This window comes from Populus euphratica, unplaced genomic scaffold, assembly GCF_000495115.2.
Source record: "Populus euphratica unplaced genomic scaffold, PopEup_1.0 scaffold132.1, whole genome shotgun sequence".
In the NCBI taxonomy this organism is placed as follows: Eukaryota; Viridiplantae; Streptophyta; class Magnoliopsida; order Malpighiales; family Salicaceae; genus Populus; species Populus euphratica.
In genome coordinates, this window is record NW_011500019.1 from 320,817 (window position 1) to 338,214 (window position 17,398).

Here is a 17,398-nt window from a genome sequence, read left to right on the forward strand (position 1 = left end):
CCCCCCCCCCCCCCCTTTCCTGAAAGAACCAACCAGACCGGCCCCCACTGCACACCGAACACTCCTATCCTCTCATCCCTAAACCGCCACCAACCCGCTCTCCCTCTTGAAGCCAAAGCAGAGTCGCCGTCCCTGCATGTTTTAAACGAGCCCCCCTCATTTCCCTTTCCTTTGGACCCAAAACAGAAAGAGAGAGAGCCCCCATTCTATCTCAGCCCCTTTAACCTCCAAACGCAGCAGCTCCCCTCTCTGTTTTGCCCCATCTTCTTGTCCCTCACCAGACCAGAGAGCCCCCTCACTCTCCTCTTTGATTCTCTCCCTCTCCTGGCCAACTACAGCCCCCCGGCCATTTCAGAGATCTCCAACCAACCGGCCAGCAGCAGTGTCTACTTCCCCATCAGCAGCGTCTGTTTCCCCTTCGGTCTCAACTGCAGCGACCAAAACAGGCGCAGTCTCCAGCTTCCACCATCTCTGCTAAACCGAACCAGAGCTCGCTCTGCAACCGCCAGATCGGCCACCGGAAGAAGGAAAGAATTAGGGAAGTTAAAATCTTGTTGTGTTTCTTTTTTTTGCAGGTAACGGTTTGTCACCGCCGGCGAGGAAAGTGAAGAGGGGACGAAGCCATTGCAGATCTCCCCGGTCGCCTGCCCTTTTTTCGGCGGCGCTTGAACCTACTCGCTGCCAGTGACGGCTGTGCGGGAGATCCACGCGTCACCAGTCTCTGTGGTTCTAGAAGGTTTCCCTGCAGTTCTGTTATTTTGTGACATGTAAAAATGATGTTGGAGTATGAGTATAGTAAAAAGGTGATGTTAGATGCTGGAGTTGAGCATAGTAAAAAAATGATGTTAGAGAGTGTGTGATTGTATTTTTTTTATGTATTTTTTTAATGTAAAAATAAAAAAATAGAAAGATGAGAAAAAAAATTAAGTGTTTTAATTTATGTATGGTCAAATATTTTAAGGATTAATAAAATAAAATTATGTTGTATTTTACGAACATATTTTTACATATATTTTAGAATTTTAGAATTAATTTATTAAAATTTTATAAATTTAATTAATATTTTAAAATTTTAAATTACATTAAATTGTAAAATAGTCTATCTGTATGCTAATATCTTTTTAGCCATAATCAGAGAATTTCTGACAAAATCCGTACTTTTAGATTTATTAGTAATTTTCAATCAAATACCAATTATCAACTTCTAAGAACGAACAAAAGAACAAATGAAAATTGCCATCGAACATTGTGTGGAGAAGCGCGACAGGTTCGATGATGTTTTTATTTTTATCAATATAGTTTGCTATGACATGATAAATAAATTCTGATTTTTAAATAAAAAACTTGTTTTGAAATGATAAAATATTCATAAATATTATTGAGTTTTCTTTCAACATAAAAGAAAAATGATTCTTAATTATTATATCATTATTGTATCATTTCAAATAAAATTTCATGTAGTTTGTTTTATTTTTATATTATAAATAAATGAATTGTATCACTTTCAATAATAAATTATTAGTGATAATAATAATTTGGATATTAATCAATTTATATGTTTTTTACCCTTGAATTAAGGGTAAATAATATATATCTTGCAGAAAATAAATTTTAAATATGTTTAAAAAAATATAAATCAAAATCTTTTGAAATTTTATAAACTTGTTGTAAAATCTCTGTAAAAGTTATTTAAAAAAACATGCCAGAATATTTTATATTTTTAAAAGAAAATGCTCAAATATTTTTTAAGATTTTTGGCGATATTCAAGTGAAAAGAAAATATTTTTTATTTATTTTTGGATTTTATTTGACAAAAACTTGTTTTTTTTAATAAAACTGTCAAAATAAACCTACAAAGTTGTTTGCCAAACACATCCTCAAACTAAAAAAAACCCTTTAAGCAAAAATATTACCAGACAAACAAGACCATAGTCAGTTAACATGATTTTAACCTGATTGGACAAATCTCAACAACTAAAAGCTTTGTCTTTGACCAATTTTGAAAAGGTAATTTTGTAACAAATTCAAAGATGGTTTTTACGAAACTTGGAGACTACTATAAGATTTTTTAGCGTTTGGATCTCGAGAGGAAGATTTTAAGTTATTGATAAGAATCCTTTGTGAAGTTTTGAAGTGTGAATACATAAAAAATAAGTGGTTTTTGCATAATAAGAACTGCAATCATGGCTAATTGTGTTGACTAGTTTCGAAGCCTCATCAAAGTAACTTTAACATCATCATTTTTTACTACCATTTGAAGTTGGTATTTGAAGTTGGTAAAGAGGATGCGTATCTTTCGTTTGGATCCAACCTTGATTGATTTGAGGTTTGTAACTTTCTATTTATTCATTTTAAAAGTGTCAATTCAATCAACTTAGAATTTGAAAATATAATGAGGTTGATCGGAAACAAAATGTTGTTGAGATTATTAGAGAAAATAGAATGTAAATGTTTGATGATAGTATATGGTCATTATAAAGAGGGTTTTTTTGAGATAAATGATGGTGGTTATAAATCCTGAGATAGTCAAAACACTATATTCATTCTTCTAAAGAAGTCTACTTGATCAACCAAAACTGTTAAAGAAGAAGATATATAATAGCCAAATGATGCGATGTTTAAGTTAAGCCTTAAAAATCAGGGTTTTTAATTTGAGATTTAGCAAATTTCAATTTAGTCCATGTTCTTTTAATTTTTTTAATTGCATCTTCAATTGCTTCCCACATTTTTAATTTGAAGCAATTTCATCCTTACCAAACTCAATTATGAGCTCCAAAGTTGTCGACAATACATCAAGCAGATTTGGAGCACATGTATTGTTTATAATAATAAAGAAGACAATGATGAATAATATGAGACAACGAACAACCATTTTTTACAACTAAAAACTGCATCATGCTCTACTTAAAATATGTTTATGCTTTAATGTGATTTAATGTGCTGACAGTTTTTTAATAAGAAATTAATATTATAATGATAAATTATATAATTACCCCTAACCAAACTTATAAATAATAAATAAATTGATGTTAAAAGACCAAACTATCTTTCACAACAATGAATTGAATGCCATACAATGCTACACGTGTAGTTCTATTATCTAAAAAAAAAAAATCAAAGTACTTTTACCTGACACTACTTAATAATTTTTGCTCCTAGTGCTATTTTGATTATTTTACTATATTTATAGAATATTGAATGGACAAAAATACCTTTGAACAAATTAATAACTTATGAACCATGTAAAATTACTAAAATACCCCTAATCTAAAGCATTTATTTTTTTATGGGAATGAAAAAATGGTCATCACACTGTAGTGGTATGAATAGAAAATTTTGAGGGGCAACAGTACATGTATTATGTCTTTTACTATATGTTTTTTTAGTATGTATATATATTGCTTGATTAAAACTGTTTATGGGCTGGGCTAACTTCAAACATGTTTTTTCCTACAACACTCGGCTAGCATGATTATTTGTGCTAATTTCAAAGTCTGATTCAGCTCTGGATTCATTTTGGGCTTTTTGATGCCAAATTTGGGGTTGATCTAAGGAAAAAAAAACTATATATAAAAAATAATTTTCGATCCATTTATTTATTTTATCCAAAACTCAAAAATATATATGATTTTCAAAGTTATTTCTCTTTCGCACCAAAACTAAATAATCTACATAAAATTAAATATCAACAAAAGAGTTAACTCAGCACACAAAGACTTCTACATTCCAGCCAGAGATAAAGTTAGGCTAACCCTTCTTGTTCTGCTGTGTGCATTCATATTTGGAGGACAAAAAATGGCAGATGGCTTTCTGCAAATAAATTTCTACTCTAGATAGTATTCTTCCACAATCAGATTTTGATGCCAACTGTAGATTGGAATAAATAGAAATAAATTGTAAGACAAATTAGTGATAAAAAAATTTGTCACAAGAGACATAATCAAAATCAAGATCGAAAAAATTTGTCACAAGAGACATAATCAAATTAGTGAAAAAGAAAGGATATTGTACATCATTTTTATTAGGGGCAAGGGAAAATAGAAAAACCGATTAAACAAAAAAAAATACAAAATTCAAGCCTAAAAAAAAATTAAACCAATAAAATTTTTAAAAAAACCGGTCAGTTCAATTTGGTTTTATAAGCAAAAAATTAAAAAAATTGAACAAAATCCAAACAAGAAAAAAACAAAGTCAAATCAGAAAAACAGTTGGTTTTATAAGCAAAAAATTAAAAAAAAAACCGAACAGAATCCAAACGGGAAAAAAACAAAGTCAAATCAGAAAAACCGAGCCAAACAGAAAAATCAAGCCAAAACCATAAAAACCGAGTCAAATAGAAAAATCAAGCCAAAACCAGAAAAAACCAAGCCAAAACCAAGAAAATTAAACCAAAACCAAGCATGAAAAACAGAGCAAAACTGGTTTGAACTGGTTTTGTCCTAAAAGACAAAATCGAACTAGAACTGGTCGGTTTGAACTGATTTTGATTTTTTAAAAAAATTTCAGTTTGATTATTTATTTTTAATAAAAATTAAATCAAATAAAAAATAATCACCTTTAATTTTTATTGTTAGTAGATTATGTACAAGATACCTTCTTTTCAGTAGAATAAAAAAGAAGGATATATAATTTACCTTGGGATATACCATGATTCTTTTTTTTTTTATTAGACTAAAAATTACTTAGGTTTTTTTTTTTTTGAAAAATTCAGATGCATCGATCTTGAGTCAATTAACTAAGATGCATCTTGAATCAATTAACTATCCACACCCAAAATATTAATAGAGTTTTTTCCTCGCATCATTTTTCTTGACTTTGAGTTTAAGATGATAACATTTTTCGGTTGGCAAATAATACAACCATCACAATTCACTGAACAAAAAAATAAATAAAGAAAACAAGTGCATACAGACATGTGGCCAGGATTAATTGTTCCCTGGCAGTTCTTGCATCATTTCATAATAGAAATCTATACCATCATCATAGTATGAAACAAAGGGCTCCTCTTGATAAAAAGATATCCCTGGAAAATTATCTTGGTTGTAGGCACTATCTGCTACAAATGGCTCAGTCCAAAAATCTCCAATGGACTCATCAAATGTTGGCACTGAAGGGAGAATATCTTCTGCAATATTATTCAAGTTTGTGCCAGCTGATACAGGAAGTTTTGGAGCAAAATCAGTGCTCAAGTTGGAGAGCTCACTGCAAGATGTTTCTGGGGATAATGGAGTGCTCTCTAAAATTGGATTAGAGGGAGTGCAGGAAGCGACAGTTTTAGCTTCCGTTTCTTTATTCATCTGGCTGCCTTCACTTTCAGAAGTAAAACCACTACATTTCTCTTTCAACGCCAATGTGTTCTGGTTTTTCACCGTTCGCTTCTTCAGATGGGCGTGCCAGTAGTTTTTCACTTCATTATCAGTTCTTCCTGGTAATTTTGCAGCAATTATGGACCATCTGCGCGCAAGCAGTACAATTTGTAAGCCTTACTTTCATGAACTTATATTTTCCAGCACAGAAAAAATATTCAAGCAAACAATATTAATTATCCATTAATCTGGTCAATACAAATACATGCGAAGATCTGTTATTTTATGTGGAGACTTTTGTATTGGAAGAAATGTATAAAAAGTAGATCAAAGAAGTAAGTTTTTTATACTTATTGCCATGTTTTTCATGTAATTTGAGGATTAAATCTTCTTCTTCTTTGGTGTAGTTGCCATGTTTTACATCCGGGCGGAGATAATTCATCCATCTTAGTCTGCAACTCTTGCCACACCTTGATAATCCTGTAAATCAAGCACAAACTCAAATTAATTAAAACCCAATTTAATTACACCAAGAATATTATCGCAGAGGCATAATTTATTTTGCTACAGAATAAACAACAAAATGTTCCTCTAGCTACCTGCAAACTTGGGGATTTCACGCCAGTTCCAAAGGCCATATTTCTCAATATGTTCTCTTAACTTATCATCTTCTTCTTGACTCCATGCACCTTTCTTTATTCCATTTTTGTCAAAGTAAGGAGCTCTCACCATGTCTAAAACTATGTAAGTCTTCCTGCCTTGTTTTGGCTTTCAAGTCAACCAATTAATATTTTCTTAGCTCAACTGAACACGTCCACACATTAGCCCATATGTACACCTACTCATGTATGAATGCAAAACGTGATTAAGGTAGGGATAGCTACTGTCAAGATAGGTCTTTCACGTTTTTTAATGAAGAGGGCCCGACTGGGGGCAAAGTAAAAGGCTAGCCCTAAATTGAACAATGAGCCTTTCTTAAAGTGTCACATGTATCTCACCATTTTCCGGCTTTCCTTCTCCATTAATAAATTTAATATATCATGTAGTTATTTTATTGGTTATATGTAATATTAATTATATTTATGTTAATATATATTTATTATTAATAAAAACATAATTTATTTTTAATATTTATATAATATGAAATTAATGAATCGAAAATAAAAATAAAGTTCATGAGACAAAAATGATTTACAAAGTAAATTATAAAGTTATTATAATTATGAAATTTTTATTGCATCAAAGTATTGCTCATAAAATATTCATGTGGTCAATGCTCTCTTAATTACTGAACATTCATTAAAGTTGTAAAAATTAGTTCATAATATGCTCTTTCATTTAGGAAACAATTATTTTTATAATTAATTGAGGTATAACAGATATGTAGAACTAATATGTACGTGCTTGTTATAAGATATGTACATTGAACTAATTGATATGAGAATTTCATATGAAGAAATCATTTATGTCTATACAAAGGCTCATGTGATAATTATGTAAGTGATTATTAGACTTAAAAAATTATTAAGTCATCTTATATAGAGAATGTTATGTTTTGATCTTATTGTATATTAATTTAATTGAGGTATGGAATGACAGACATTGGGTATAACATGATTTATATGAAAGTACTTGAATGATCTAGAGAGGATTCATCACCCTAAGTGAATTAAGAAAAATATTTCATTTATTCCCAAATAGTATTGATTGAGAAATCAGTGGTCAAATAGAATGAGATTTAAAAAGAGTTTTAAATTTTATTCTAACTATCTATGACTATTATGTAAAGAACAAATATGATTTAATATGACAGACATACTTTATGTTTTAATATTAAATTAAAATATTATTAATGAAAAGATATTAATTACATTGAAAAAACAATCAATGAAAGGTTAATCAAACCATTAATAACTTTTCTAATATTTGAGGAATTATAAAGCATTGCTAGACAATGCATATAATCTCCAAATATAAATAAATCAATTGTTTAATTGATAATAAATTAAATTATTTAATTAAAATTAAAATTTATATTTGGACCAATATATTTGAAGCTAATGGGTCATATACATTAAGAAGCATTAATCAAAAATTAAATTGGGATGATTTAATTAAAATATATTTTAGAAAATAAGGACTAGAATATAATTAATACATGGATTATATTTTTAAATCTAGAAAAATCAAGTAAGGACTTGATTGAGTTAATTTTTAAAATTATCCTAAATCAATATATAGATATTATTCAGGGGGCAGTAAGGACTTGATTGAGTTAATTTTTAAATTATCCTAAATCAATAGATATTATTCAGGGGGTAAATGGATATTTTGTCAATTTATAGAGTTTTTTCAGATTTTTCTATAAATAGGAAGGTATGCCTTATATTTTTTAATTGTTTTCTGTTAGATATAAAAACATAGAATTTGAGCTATTTTTCTAGGCATAACAATCTTTTTTTTTCTTTCTTAAATATAGATTTATTAAGATTTCTCACGGGTGGTTTGTGTGAATTATCGTTAGAGGCCGGACAATGGAACATCTTGTGGTTTGCAACAACCCAATCTTTAAAGAATTATTCAAAGCTAAAAAAGATTAGATTTTCAGGTAATTAATCTTTAAATAACTCTAGATCTGTTTAACAGGATTATATGAACTCCTTAATAATTTTATTTTATAACTTTCATTACGTGTATATAATATTCAAGAATCCAGTAATATATATAGGAAAAATTCAATGAAGCATCTTGTTTCTTTCCAATAAATGATTGTTAGACATATAAACAAAACAAGGTTAAACTATATCTCATCACAAGTGATAAATAACAAATCGTATATCTCATAAATATTAATGATAGTTAAAGAACGAAAATATATAGTCATCACTAGACTTGTTTGAACATAAAGCAAAAATATCAATCTTTATTTTATAAGTGGTTAACTTGGTTTTATAACCCGTATCATGAGGTTGACTGATTGACTTAATTTTTTTTATCTTTTTTAATTGATAATATTTTTTTAAATTTTATCATTTAATATCTAGTTAATTAGGAATATTGTTTTTCATTTTTGACCCCACATGCTAGAGATGGTGTATGCCTTTTTTGAACCAAGTGCAAGAGTATAATTCATATTTGATGAAAAAATTAACAAAAATAGAGGAGAAAGAAATGTTTTTTCAAACCCTGTTTGAGTTGTTTTCTATTCTTTTTATCCTCCTCTTTGCTACAAAAAACGTCAAGTTGTTTAAGCTGATAAGGAGTCTTCATATAAATCCCTCAGAATTTGTATTTAAAGAAAAAAATTGATTCTGCTATTGTCATAATTTTTTGTTCCAACTTAAACTCTAATTTTGACTTGATTTCGTACGTTATCTGACCATCTTAATTATATTTTATCACTCATGACATGCAGAAAAATTAACTTGCACCTCTATTAGGTCATAGGGGTCATTGTTCTTGAGGCAGACTCTTAGTGAGATTTGGATGCTCGACATTGTTAGATCAAGAAAATATTTTTTACCAACCAGATCTCTGTCAAATTCTGTTATCTAAAATGATTTTATCCCACTTTGAATCCTTCATCAAAGTTGTAATCTGGGACACGTTGATAAATGTAAAATTTGAATTGCTTGATTTCGATATCAGAAACTCAAGATATTCATGTTTGAAATCTAGCGTGAAAATATAAAATCCTGCCACGAGAAGGTTTCCAACCGAGTGTGGTTGCAATTCTGTTATTCAAAATAAATTTATCTCACTTTGAATCTTTCATTAAACTTATAGTCCTGGACGTGTAGATAAATTTGAGCTTTTGAATGGCTTGATTTTGATAATAGAAGCTTGAGACATTCCCATTTTAATAACCAGTGTGAAAGCAGGGATTCCTATTGTGAGAAGGATTTTTGCCCAAGTTTGCAGGGACATAATTGCAAGATGATTAAAGTTTGAAGACCAATTACAGATTAATTTGAACTTCTTTTAGGATTAAGGACCAAATGAAAAAGGTGTTAGAATAAAAAAAAATTGATTGAAGATAAAATTAGAAAGAAATTTTATCGATGAAGAAATTGAAGAACAGAGATTCGATCAAAAAAGGAAAATAGGGAAGCTGTTTATGTTTTGCTCTCATTTTTACAACGTCATACTACCTTTTATTTTTACATAAATTGCATACCCCCTTTAGGAATATATAATTAACATAACACTGTCCATTGTCATTTTAAGAACAGCCCCCCCATCTAATTTCATTCCTACACAAACCTTCTCTGCTGAGTTTTTTTTTTCTCTGCAAATTCATATTGTCTTTCTTTATCATCACACTTTATTTTTGAAGCTATAAACTATGATTTTATTGCCTTAGCTCAAAGGAAACACATGGTGTCTTATTATCCAAGCTATGGAAGGAAAGAAAGGAGTTGTACCATCTTCTTTATCACTAGAAACTAATTGCTAAAATCAGAATAAGAATCAAAATATTTCAAATTTTCTTTTGTACTTTTACTGCAAAATTAGCAGGGATTTGCATCCTAAAATTATAGCGTTAAATCTTTCCTAAATAAGACATGTGATTAGGCTACATAAACCCTTTACTAACTTAGTAGTAGGCTATATAAACCCTTTACTAACCTAGTTGGGATAAAAATAAAGAAAGAGTAGATAAAAAAAAAAAACAAGAAAAAAACACAGGAGATGATAGTGCAGATAACAGAAAAAACATAAGGAAAAAAGGACGGAGGCAAAACAAGGAGAAAGAAAGGAGGATTTTTTTAGATACTAAAAAGCCTTCAATAAAACATGAAAGGGAGAAGGAAAAGACAAAGCGAAAGCACAAAAAACAAAAACAAATAGTAAGATATGCAAGTATAGTTTCCAGCTTCTTTTCTTTGTTATATTTAAACTTGGCATCGTTAGTCTGTTCTATCCCAAAACTCATCTTTTATTTTGCTCTGGATATTTGGTACCATGCTTGCCCACTGTTCTTTCCCTGCTTTTGAGTCGGATTATTGTTGACGTGAAAACTGTGTGCTCCTGTTTCTTGTTCTATTGCTATGAGGGATTGTGAGTTTTAAGGGTCTTCATTGTCCCTTTCCTTTGTCTGCTTGGTTGTCACTTGGACATAAAATATTGCACAGGAAATGTTGTGGCTTATAAGCGTGTTTTTGCTTAGAGGAGAAAGTAAAAGAAAAACATGAGGGAGGGTAATTTTTAGTTGAAGAACTTTGTGTTTTTTTTTTTGTTTCGGTAGGTTCCGGGTCACACTTTTACTCTTTATTTATTGTTAAAAAAAATGAGATAGCAGGCACTTTTTTTTTTTTAGTCTTAGCATATCCTATATGTTCTCTTCTTTCAAGATAATGAAAAGGATGAGTGGTAAATCACGATTCCTGTCGTAAGTTTTAGTTTTAAAACTTTGTTTTTTTTATGTTTTGTGTACACTAATTTATGTTTTATTTTAGAGAATGATGGGCAGATTTGTTCCAGTTTCAAGTTTAAATTGGTATGCCAAACCTTGTTTATTAGAGATGAATTGTTTTAAGCTTTTTGTGAATTTTGGAATAGGTGAATTTTTTTCTTTTTTTTTATGTTTGTGTAATCTTGTTATTCATGTTTCTGAAAAACAAAAAAAAAATATTTTTTTACGTGTTGCTTATAACTAATACCCTAACACGTTTTGAACCCCTAAAACGTTTTGAACGTGTTTTATATATAAAAAAGCAAATATTTGAAGTTTCAAAAATTTATTTTCGCATGGATTTCTTAAACATAACAAAAATTATTTTCTTGTTTTTTTAGATTTTACAACATGTTTGTAAAACTCCAAAGGGTATTTGTCAATATTCCAAAAAATACAAAAACTTTTATTTTGGGGGAAAATTCATTTATTATTCACCATTAATGTTTACATAAAAAAAATCCTAAAGTGATAAATGTTCAAAATATTATTGGAAATAATTTATTATTATTTATTGTTAATATCTGGATAAAGAAACCCTAAGTGGTAAATATCCAAAATAAATTTTTAGGAATAATAAGTCATCACACATTCTTGAAAGAAACTTTAATTATAATTGAGGACATTTCAATTTTTTACTCCATGGTTTATAAGCCGTGAAACTATGAAACACTAAAGTAAAAATAGATTTTTAAAGCACCCTAAATTTCTTTAGATTTTAAAATTTTTGGCCCCCTCCTTGCGATTTAAACATCAATACCATAATAATTATAAAACAAATCGAACAACAAACAACTTACCTTAGATAGGGCGTCCTAGAAGTGTTAATACCTTTTCTTTAAGCAACATGTCCTCTGCCATAGAGTCCCTGAAATATCAATTAGGGTTTCTAGTGACAAAATTCTAGGTGACAACTCCTTAATCCACTTATAAAACAAAGAAAAAACCCGAAATCAATTAAGGATTACCATGACGCCATGCTCCGTCGCGAGGGTGCGACTAGGAATTAGACTACATGATTTATTTTTATTTGTTTTTTATAAAGTTATCTTAATTTCATGACTTAAGTCACGAATTTGACGGATTAATCTAGTTATCTTAAGTTTTTTTTGTCTTTTTTATTAGTATTTTTATTTTTTATATTTCATCCTTCAATATTGTCTTCATTATGAAGTAAGCTTCATGATTTAATTTGGTTTGTTTTGTGTGAGGTTATTCTGGATGGATTCGTTTTATTGTAAACTGTTTTTAGATTGATTTTTTTTTCAACCATTAAAAATGAGTTTACAAAAAATTAAACTTTATAACTTATTTTGAACTGTTTTCTTTTCTTATCATATTCTCACAACCTTTATTGCAGGTTTGACAAATTAATTTAGGATGAATGAAGTTTTTTTTTTAACTTTCTAAAGGTTCTTTAGATTTCACAATCTAGGTTATGGGTTTAGTAAGCTAACTCATGCTAATTTTTTGTTATTTTTTAATTATTTTTTAATCTTATTCTTCAATATTGGATTAATTGGTAATTGAGTTTTGTAATTTATTTTAATTTGTTTTATATGAGTTTATCATGATCTTATGATTTAGGTTGTAAATTTGATAGATTAATTTATGTTGGTTTAGATTGGTTCAATATGTTATTTTTTTAATATTATTTAAAAAAAAATGTTATTTTGAATTTTTATGGATCAAACTATGTTTTTATTAGTTTTTGAAGGTTTTTTGGGTTTATTAAGTCAATCAAGTTATATTAAGTCAACCTTTAAATGGTTTTAAAACATTTATTAGAAAAATATTAGCAATATCTATAATTTTTTTATATTAAAAAAATAATATGAATTGTGGTGCGGTAGAAGTAAACCATGTAGTTAGATTTTATTTGAGGTTAAAAATCTTGCTTTCTCATTTTATTGGTTCATTTTCCATGTTTGGTAAAAGTATCGGCTTTCTCACTTTATTGATCCATTTTTATGTTTATTTTTAGTTGATTTTTTGTGTTTAATGTTCATATAATTCACATGTTAAAATTTAATTTTAGTTTGAAATATTTGTATTTAATGTTCATATTATTCATATGTGGCCTCATTGCTTTGAGCTTGTTTTCTAGTACTTAGTTACTACATTTAAAAAGATAAGAAAACAAATCAAATTTTTTACATTTGACTTTTTTCTTAGATGCTAGGTAGTACCAATAAAGCAATTAAATATTCATTATATGTAGTAGAGTGAGAGACTTCCAATTAAATGTTATTTCATTATTCTAGTACTTGAAAATTATGTGTGGGGAATATTTTAATGCCTCTTTTATACTCTAAATTTATTGGTTTATTTGTGATTTTTTTAGTAAAAAAGTATATTTTAGACTCAGGTTTAAAATATTTTTTCTTTTTTTTGATATAAGATGGAATGTTTAACTCATAAAAAATGATCTAGTTTTTAACGAAATGACGCAATTAGATTAAATTTTTAGTTTTTTTATATTAATTTTACATAGATTTTTAGTTAAGCTAAAATTTAATAAATTTAATTTTCACTACACTAATAACGATATTATTCATAGTATAAATAATATTTGAATGTAAATAAATGTAATTTATTAATTTAATTGTTATTTCCTATCATGTTTCTTTTTATTTCCTCTTAATTATTATAGTCCAAATCTCGGAATATATTATCTTAACGAATGGATAAAAAATTATTTTTTATTGAGATTTTTTAAATTAGTATAAAAACTTTTAATGATTAAACAATAAGAACTTGAGTATTATTATATTCTATTTTTAATTAAATTCTAAAAAATGTATATGGTATAAATAAGTTTTAAAGATAAAAAATCTTATATAAAAACAAGTTTTAATGAATTATTATAAAATCTTTTATTGAGGCTCGTTTAAATATAGATGATAGATGGTGAAAATAATTTGAATATAAAATCTTTTATTGAGGCTCGTTTAATTATAGATGGTGAAAATAATTTGGAGATAGCATTTGACTTTAAAATCAAGAGAAAAAAGATACATATGTTATGAGTGGCTGAGAAATATTATACTATTCATTGTTTACATTATACAATACAGATTTTTTACCATGTTTTATTGTTTATATAAACAATAAAGAATATTAATAAATTTGTGTAATCCACATTATCATAACCTAATTTTTGAAAATTCAAAAATTATGTTAATACAAAGAAAATTAACTAAAATAATTTGAAATTTTGATCAAAACAATATAAAATTGAAAATTTGAGAACTAATAATAAATATAAAATTATAAATTTGGGAGTCAATTTGGTAAAACAATTAATAAAATTGATAAGTTTGATCCAGGGGTTCAATTGCAATTGATCCAGGGGTAATATTAAAGAAAAAAGAGAAGATTTCCATGAATAAGGGTCCAATTGCTAACTGTCAGAAGTTCAGGGGGCAAATTGAAAATATCCATCTCAATTAAGAAAACGGTGCCGTTTTAAACCGCTGTTCATCACCTTCTTCTTCACCCCGGAGAAAACCGATTTAGCAGGAAAAAACCTCACCAAACCAGTCGTAGGTCGCGTCTCCTGCTAGATCTACCAGCTGCCCAATATCTCTCGCCCCTACAATGCATCTCCAAGGGGTCGTTACCAACAATCCTGCAATGATAGGACTGTAAGTCCCCGTTTTTTCTCAAACACGGATGAACGTGCCTCAATATCTTCAGGCACGAACAGCGGGCAAACAAAAAAGAAATGGGAATCATAAAAGATCGGTAGCCATTATAGATGAAGATTGGAGATTATATTCTCTCTTAGAAAGGGCCACCTTTAGACATGGTAAAAAGGGAAATTCACGGTGAAGAGTCCCTTTGGTAATGAAATTGCGTGTGTATTTTATTTATTAATATAAATGTAATTTGTTTGGTTAAAAAAATACAACTTACTATTTATAAATTATTTTATGATGATTTTTTTATCAAAATACCCAAAAAATAATTACTGTTTCATGCATACTGTTTACTAAACAGTAGCATCAACAATGTATCATACTATATTGTCCATTAAATAGTGCAGTGAGCTTCATTGTTTTAGCTGGACAATTCCGGCCCGATTGGATCTAGTCTAAAACTTAACATATATTAAACTAGTTTTAATTAAGTAAGATAAAAATAGAAATTATCTTTTATTTTTTAATTGTATTTTATTTAAAAAATTAGTATTTAATAGTATTCAATAACAACACATAAATTACACAAAGATCGCTTGATGACGTAGCATTTACAGAATTTGATTGCAATTCTAATTTTGTTCTTGATTATATTTTATCCGATGTTATGTGGCAATATTCTAATTTTGTTCTTAATTATATTTTATCCGATGTTATTGCGCAATTAAAAAACCAAAAAAACTATAGTCTTTGTCGAATGTATTTCATATATGATGAAATTGTAAATAGTTTAATGGAACAATGAAAAATATTTTATATAAAGTATTATTTATTTTATGATGTAATAACAATAATTAAATCTAAAATATTTAAATTAAAAATCATCAATATTAATATGTATTTTTTAAAATTATTTCATAACCTTAATTTTAAAAACATTATTAACCAAACATATTAAATTACTTTTTATTTAACCATAATTTTAACTAAACCTATATAAATACAGAATCAACATGAATCAAAAATATTTTTTATAAAATAATTTTTTTCAAATTATAATTATAATAGCTACCACAATATAAAACACACCCCAATAAAATCAAAATATCCAGTTAGACATGACAACATGGAGAAATAATTCTTCATCAAGTGTATATTTCTGTAGTAAAACCATCTTTTGGAGAAATTAGGGTTCATAGCACATGAAGACTGGGACATGACATTACAAAGTCCAGTTCGTTTCTCCTTTGTTACATCCATAAGCAAGTCCAGTCGTCTGCTCCGGTTTCCATAAGGTGTGTGCAGCCCCCTTCTTAGACATCATCACAATATCCTTTCAAGGCAAAAGAAAATAAGAAGCTTTGTTTGAGGTAAATTGGGCAATGCCTTTTCAAGTCATTCAAAATTTTATAACTGGCATCTCTGTTTGTCTCACAAAGCATTTGTCTTTTTGTCTTCTCATTTCCCATGCTTCTGCTTCTGTTTGCCCAGTGAGCCCAGAAAGGTTGTTACTTTAGGAAGGGTTTGGGTCAGATTTGGGCTTGGGTACTACTGGGTTTTGGTTGCAGCCTTCTTCTAAATGGTAAGGCCTGGGCTGTTATTGTTGGGTCATGGGCTGTTCTAATAGTCTTGGGCTATTGGCTAGTGTTTTTGGAGCCTTCATGTATAACGGGCTGGCTTAAGTTTCCTTTGATAAATGTGGACACGTTAGGTCTATTGGTTTGGATTATTTGGGCTAATTTGTGTTTGGACTATATTTATGGGTCTGATGGATTGGGTTAAGTGTACACGTGTTCACATATATATAAACAAAATAACATCAACTTTTATGTGTATCATGGATAATTCTTTAAAAACAAAATCAATTTATTTTTATATTTTCCATCATTGTAATTTTTTTAATACGTTCATTTATAAAAAAAAAAGATAAGAAAAAAAAGAAAAAAATCAAAATATTTTTATATTTTAGCATTCGATAAAAATACTTGTCTTCATATAAAATTTAAAAATAATAAAAACAATTTTTATTTTACATCGCAATCTAAATAAAATTTTCTTGTATTATTTCTTTTTTTTTAAATAAAAATAAATATTTTTGCTTAAATATTTGTACTTGATAATAAGTTTATTAAATTCATTAAAACTTGACCCAAATAAATTCATCCATTAGGTTTACATACGAAAAAAACATAAAAAATAAAAAAATTAAATAAACAGGATACAAAATTCTCAATTTACAACATTCTAAAATCCATTTTTGTTGCTCTTAGGGTGTCCAAAGCCCATATTGTATCATCCCCATGGGCAATGCCTATTTTCTTAGCAACTTCGACCTTTATCCCTTTTAAGGGGGTAATGTCTTTCTTAGACTAGTCTTATTTATTTTTTCTCATGAAACCGACGTTATTTTTTAAATAAAGTAATTAAGAATGAATTGAGGATATGCTGAAAATAATTATGTTAATTAATAACAATAAAAAAGTTATTTAAGAGAAAACACACATTAAAAATAACCTTTAATAAGAAAAAAATGTTTTAAAAGTAATGTTACTCTTTTTTTAAGTATAACCAACATCTTATTTGAATTTTTAAACCAATATATATTTTACTATCTTTAATTTCTTTTTAGTTACTAGATAGTGAATTTAGTTATCCTCAATTTACATTTTGTATATTTTGGCCTGTTAATGGTTGTGCGATGTATTTGATATGAAAATAATAATATAAATAATGAATTGTTCATGAATATTTGATTAAATTTTTTATTCTTAATATTTTTAGATGTATTTTAAATATGTTGTTTTTATATTTATGATTTTTCTTAACTTTCAACTACACATAAAATATAAATATATTATTTTGATATTTACCCTCAACTTTTTTTCCTAATTCAATTTAGTTCAAATCGAATTCTATCATGTTGATTACACATATGATCCATATGGATTGATACGAGGTTGTATTCATTAGTTTATCGATTGAAATGAGTAGTTGGA

At 28.2% G+C, this 17,398-nt stretch overlaps 1 protein-coding gene across 1 annotated transcript; it reads right to left on the reverse strand.

Moving 5' to 3' along the window:
- Positions 1-4,893: 4,893 nt before the first annotated feature.
- LOC105141826 (myb-related protein Myb4-like) lies at positions 4,894-6,090 on the reverse strand. The gene is made up of 3 exons (XM_011049192.1): positions 5,906-6,090; positions 5,657-5,786; positions 4,894-5,454 (listed from the first exon to the last, which is right to left on the reverse strand). The coding sequence occupies exons 1-3, from the start codon at positions 6,036-6,038 to the stop codon at positions 4,926-4,928; spliced, it is 792 nt and encodes a 263-aa protein (XP_011047494.1). The 5' UTR covers positions 6,039-6,090; the 3' UTR covers positions 4,894-4,925.
- Positions 6,091-17,398: the final 11,308 nt, after the last annotated feature.

What these genes read in the sequence shown, in the direction of transcription:
- LOC105141826 (XM_011049192.1), bottom strand. Translation starts at nt 6,038, where the DNA reads ATGGTGAGAGCTCCTTACTTTGACAAAAATGGAATAAAGAAAGGTGCA. An exon ending in TGAAATCCCCAAGTTTGCAG is followed by an intron (nt 5,787 to 5,905) that starts GTAGCTAGAGGA and finishes CTTGATTTACAG; the next exon opens with GATTATCAAGGTGTGGCAAG. An exon ending in CATGAAAAACATGGCAATAA is followed by an intron (nt 5,455 to 5,656) that starts GTATAAAAAACT and finishes GCTTGCGCGCAG; the next exon opens with ATGGTCCATAATTGCTGCAA.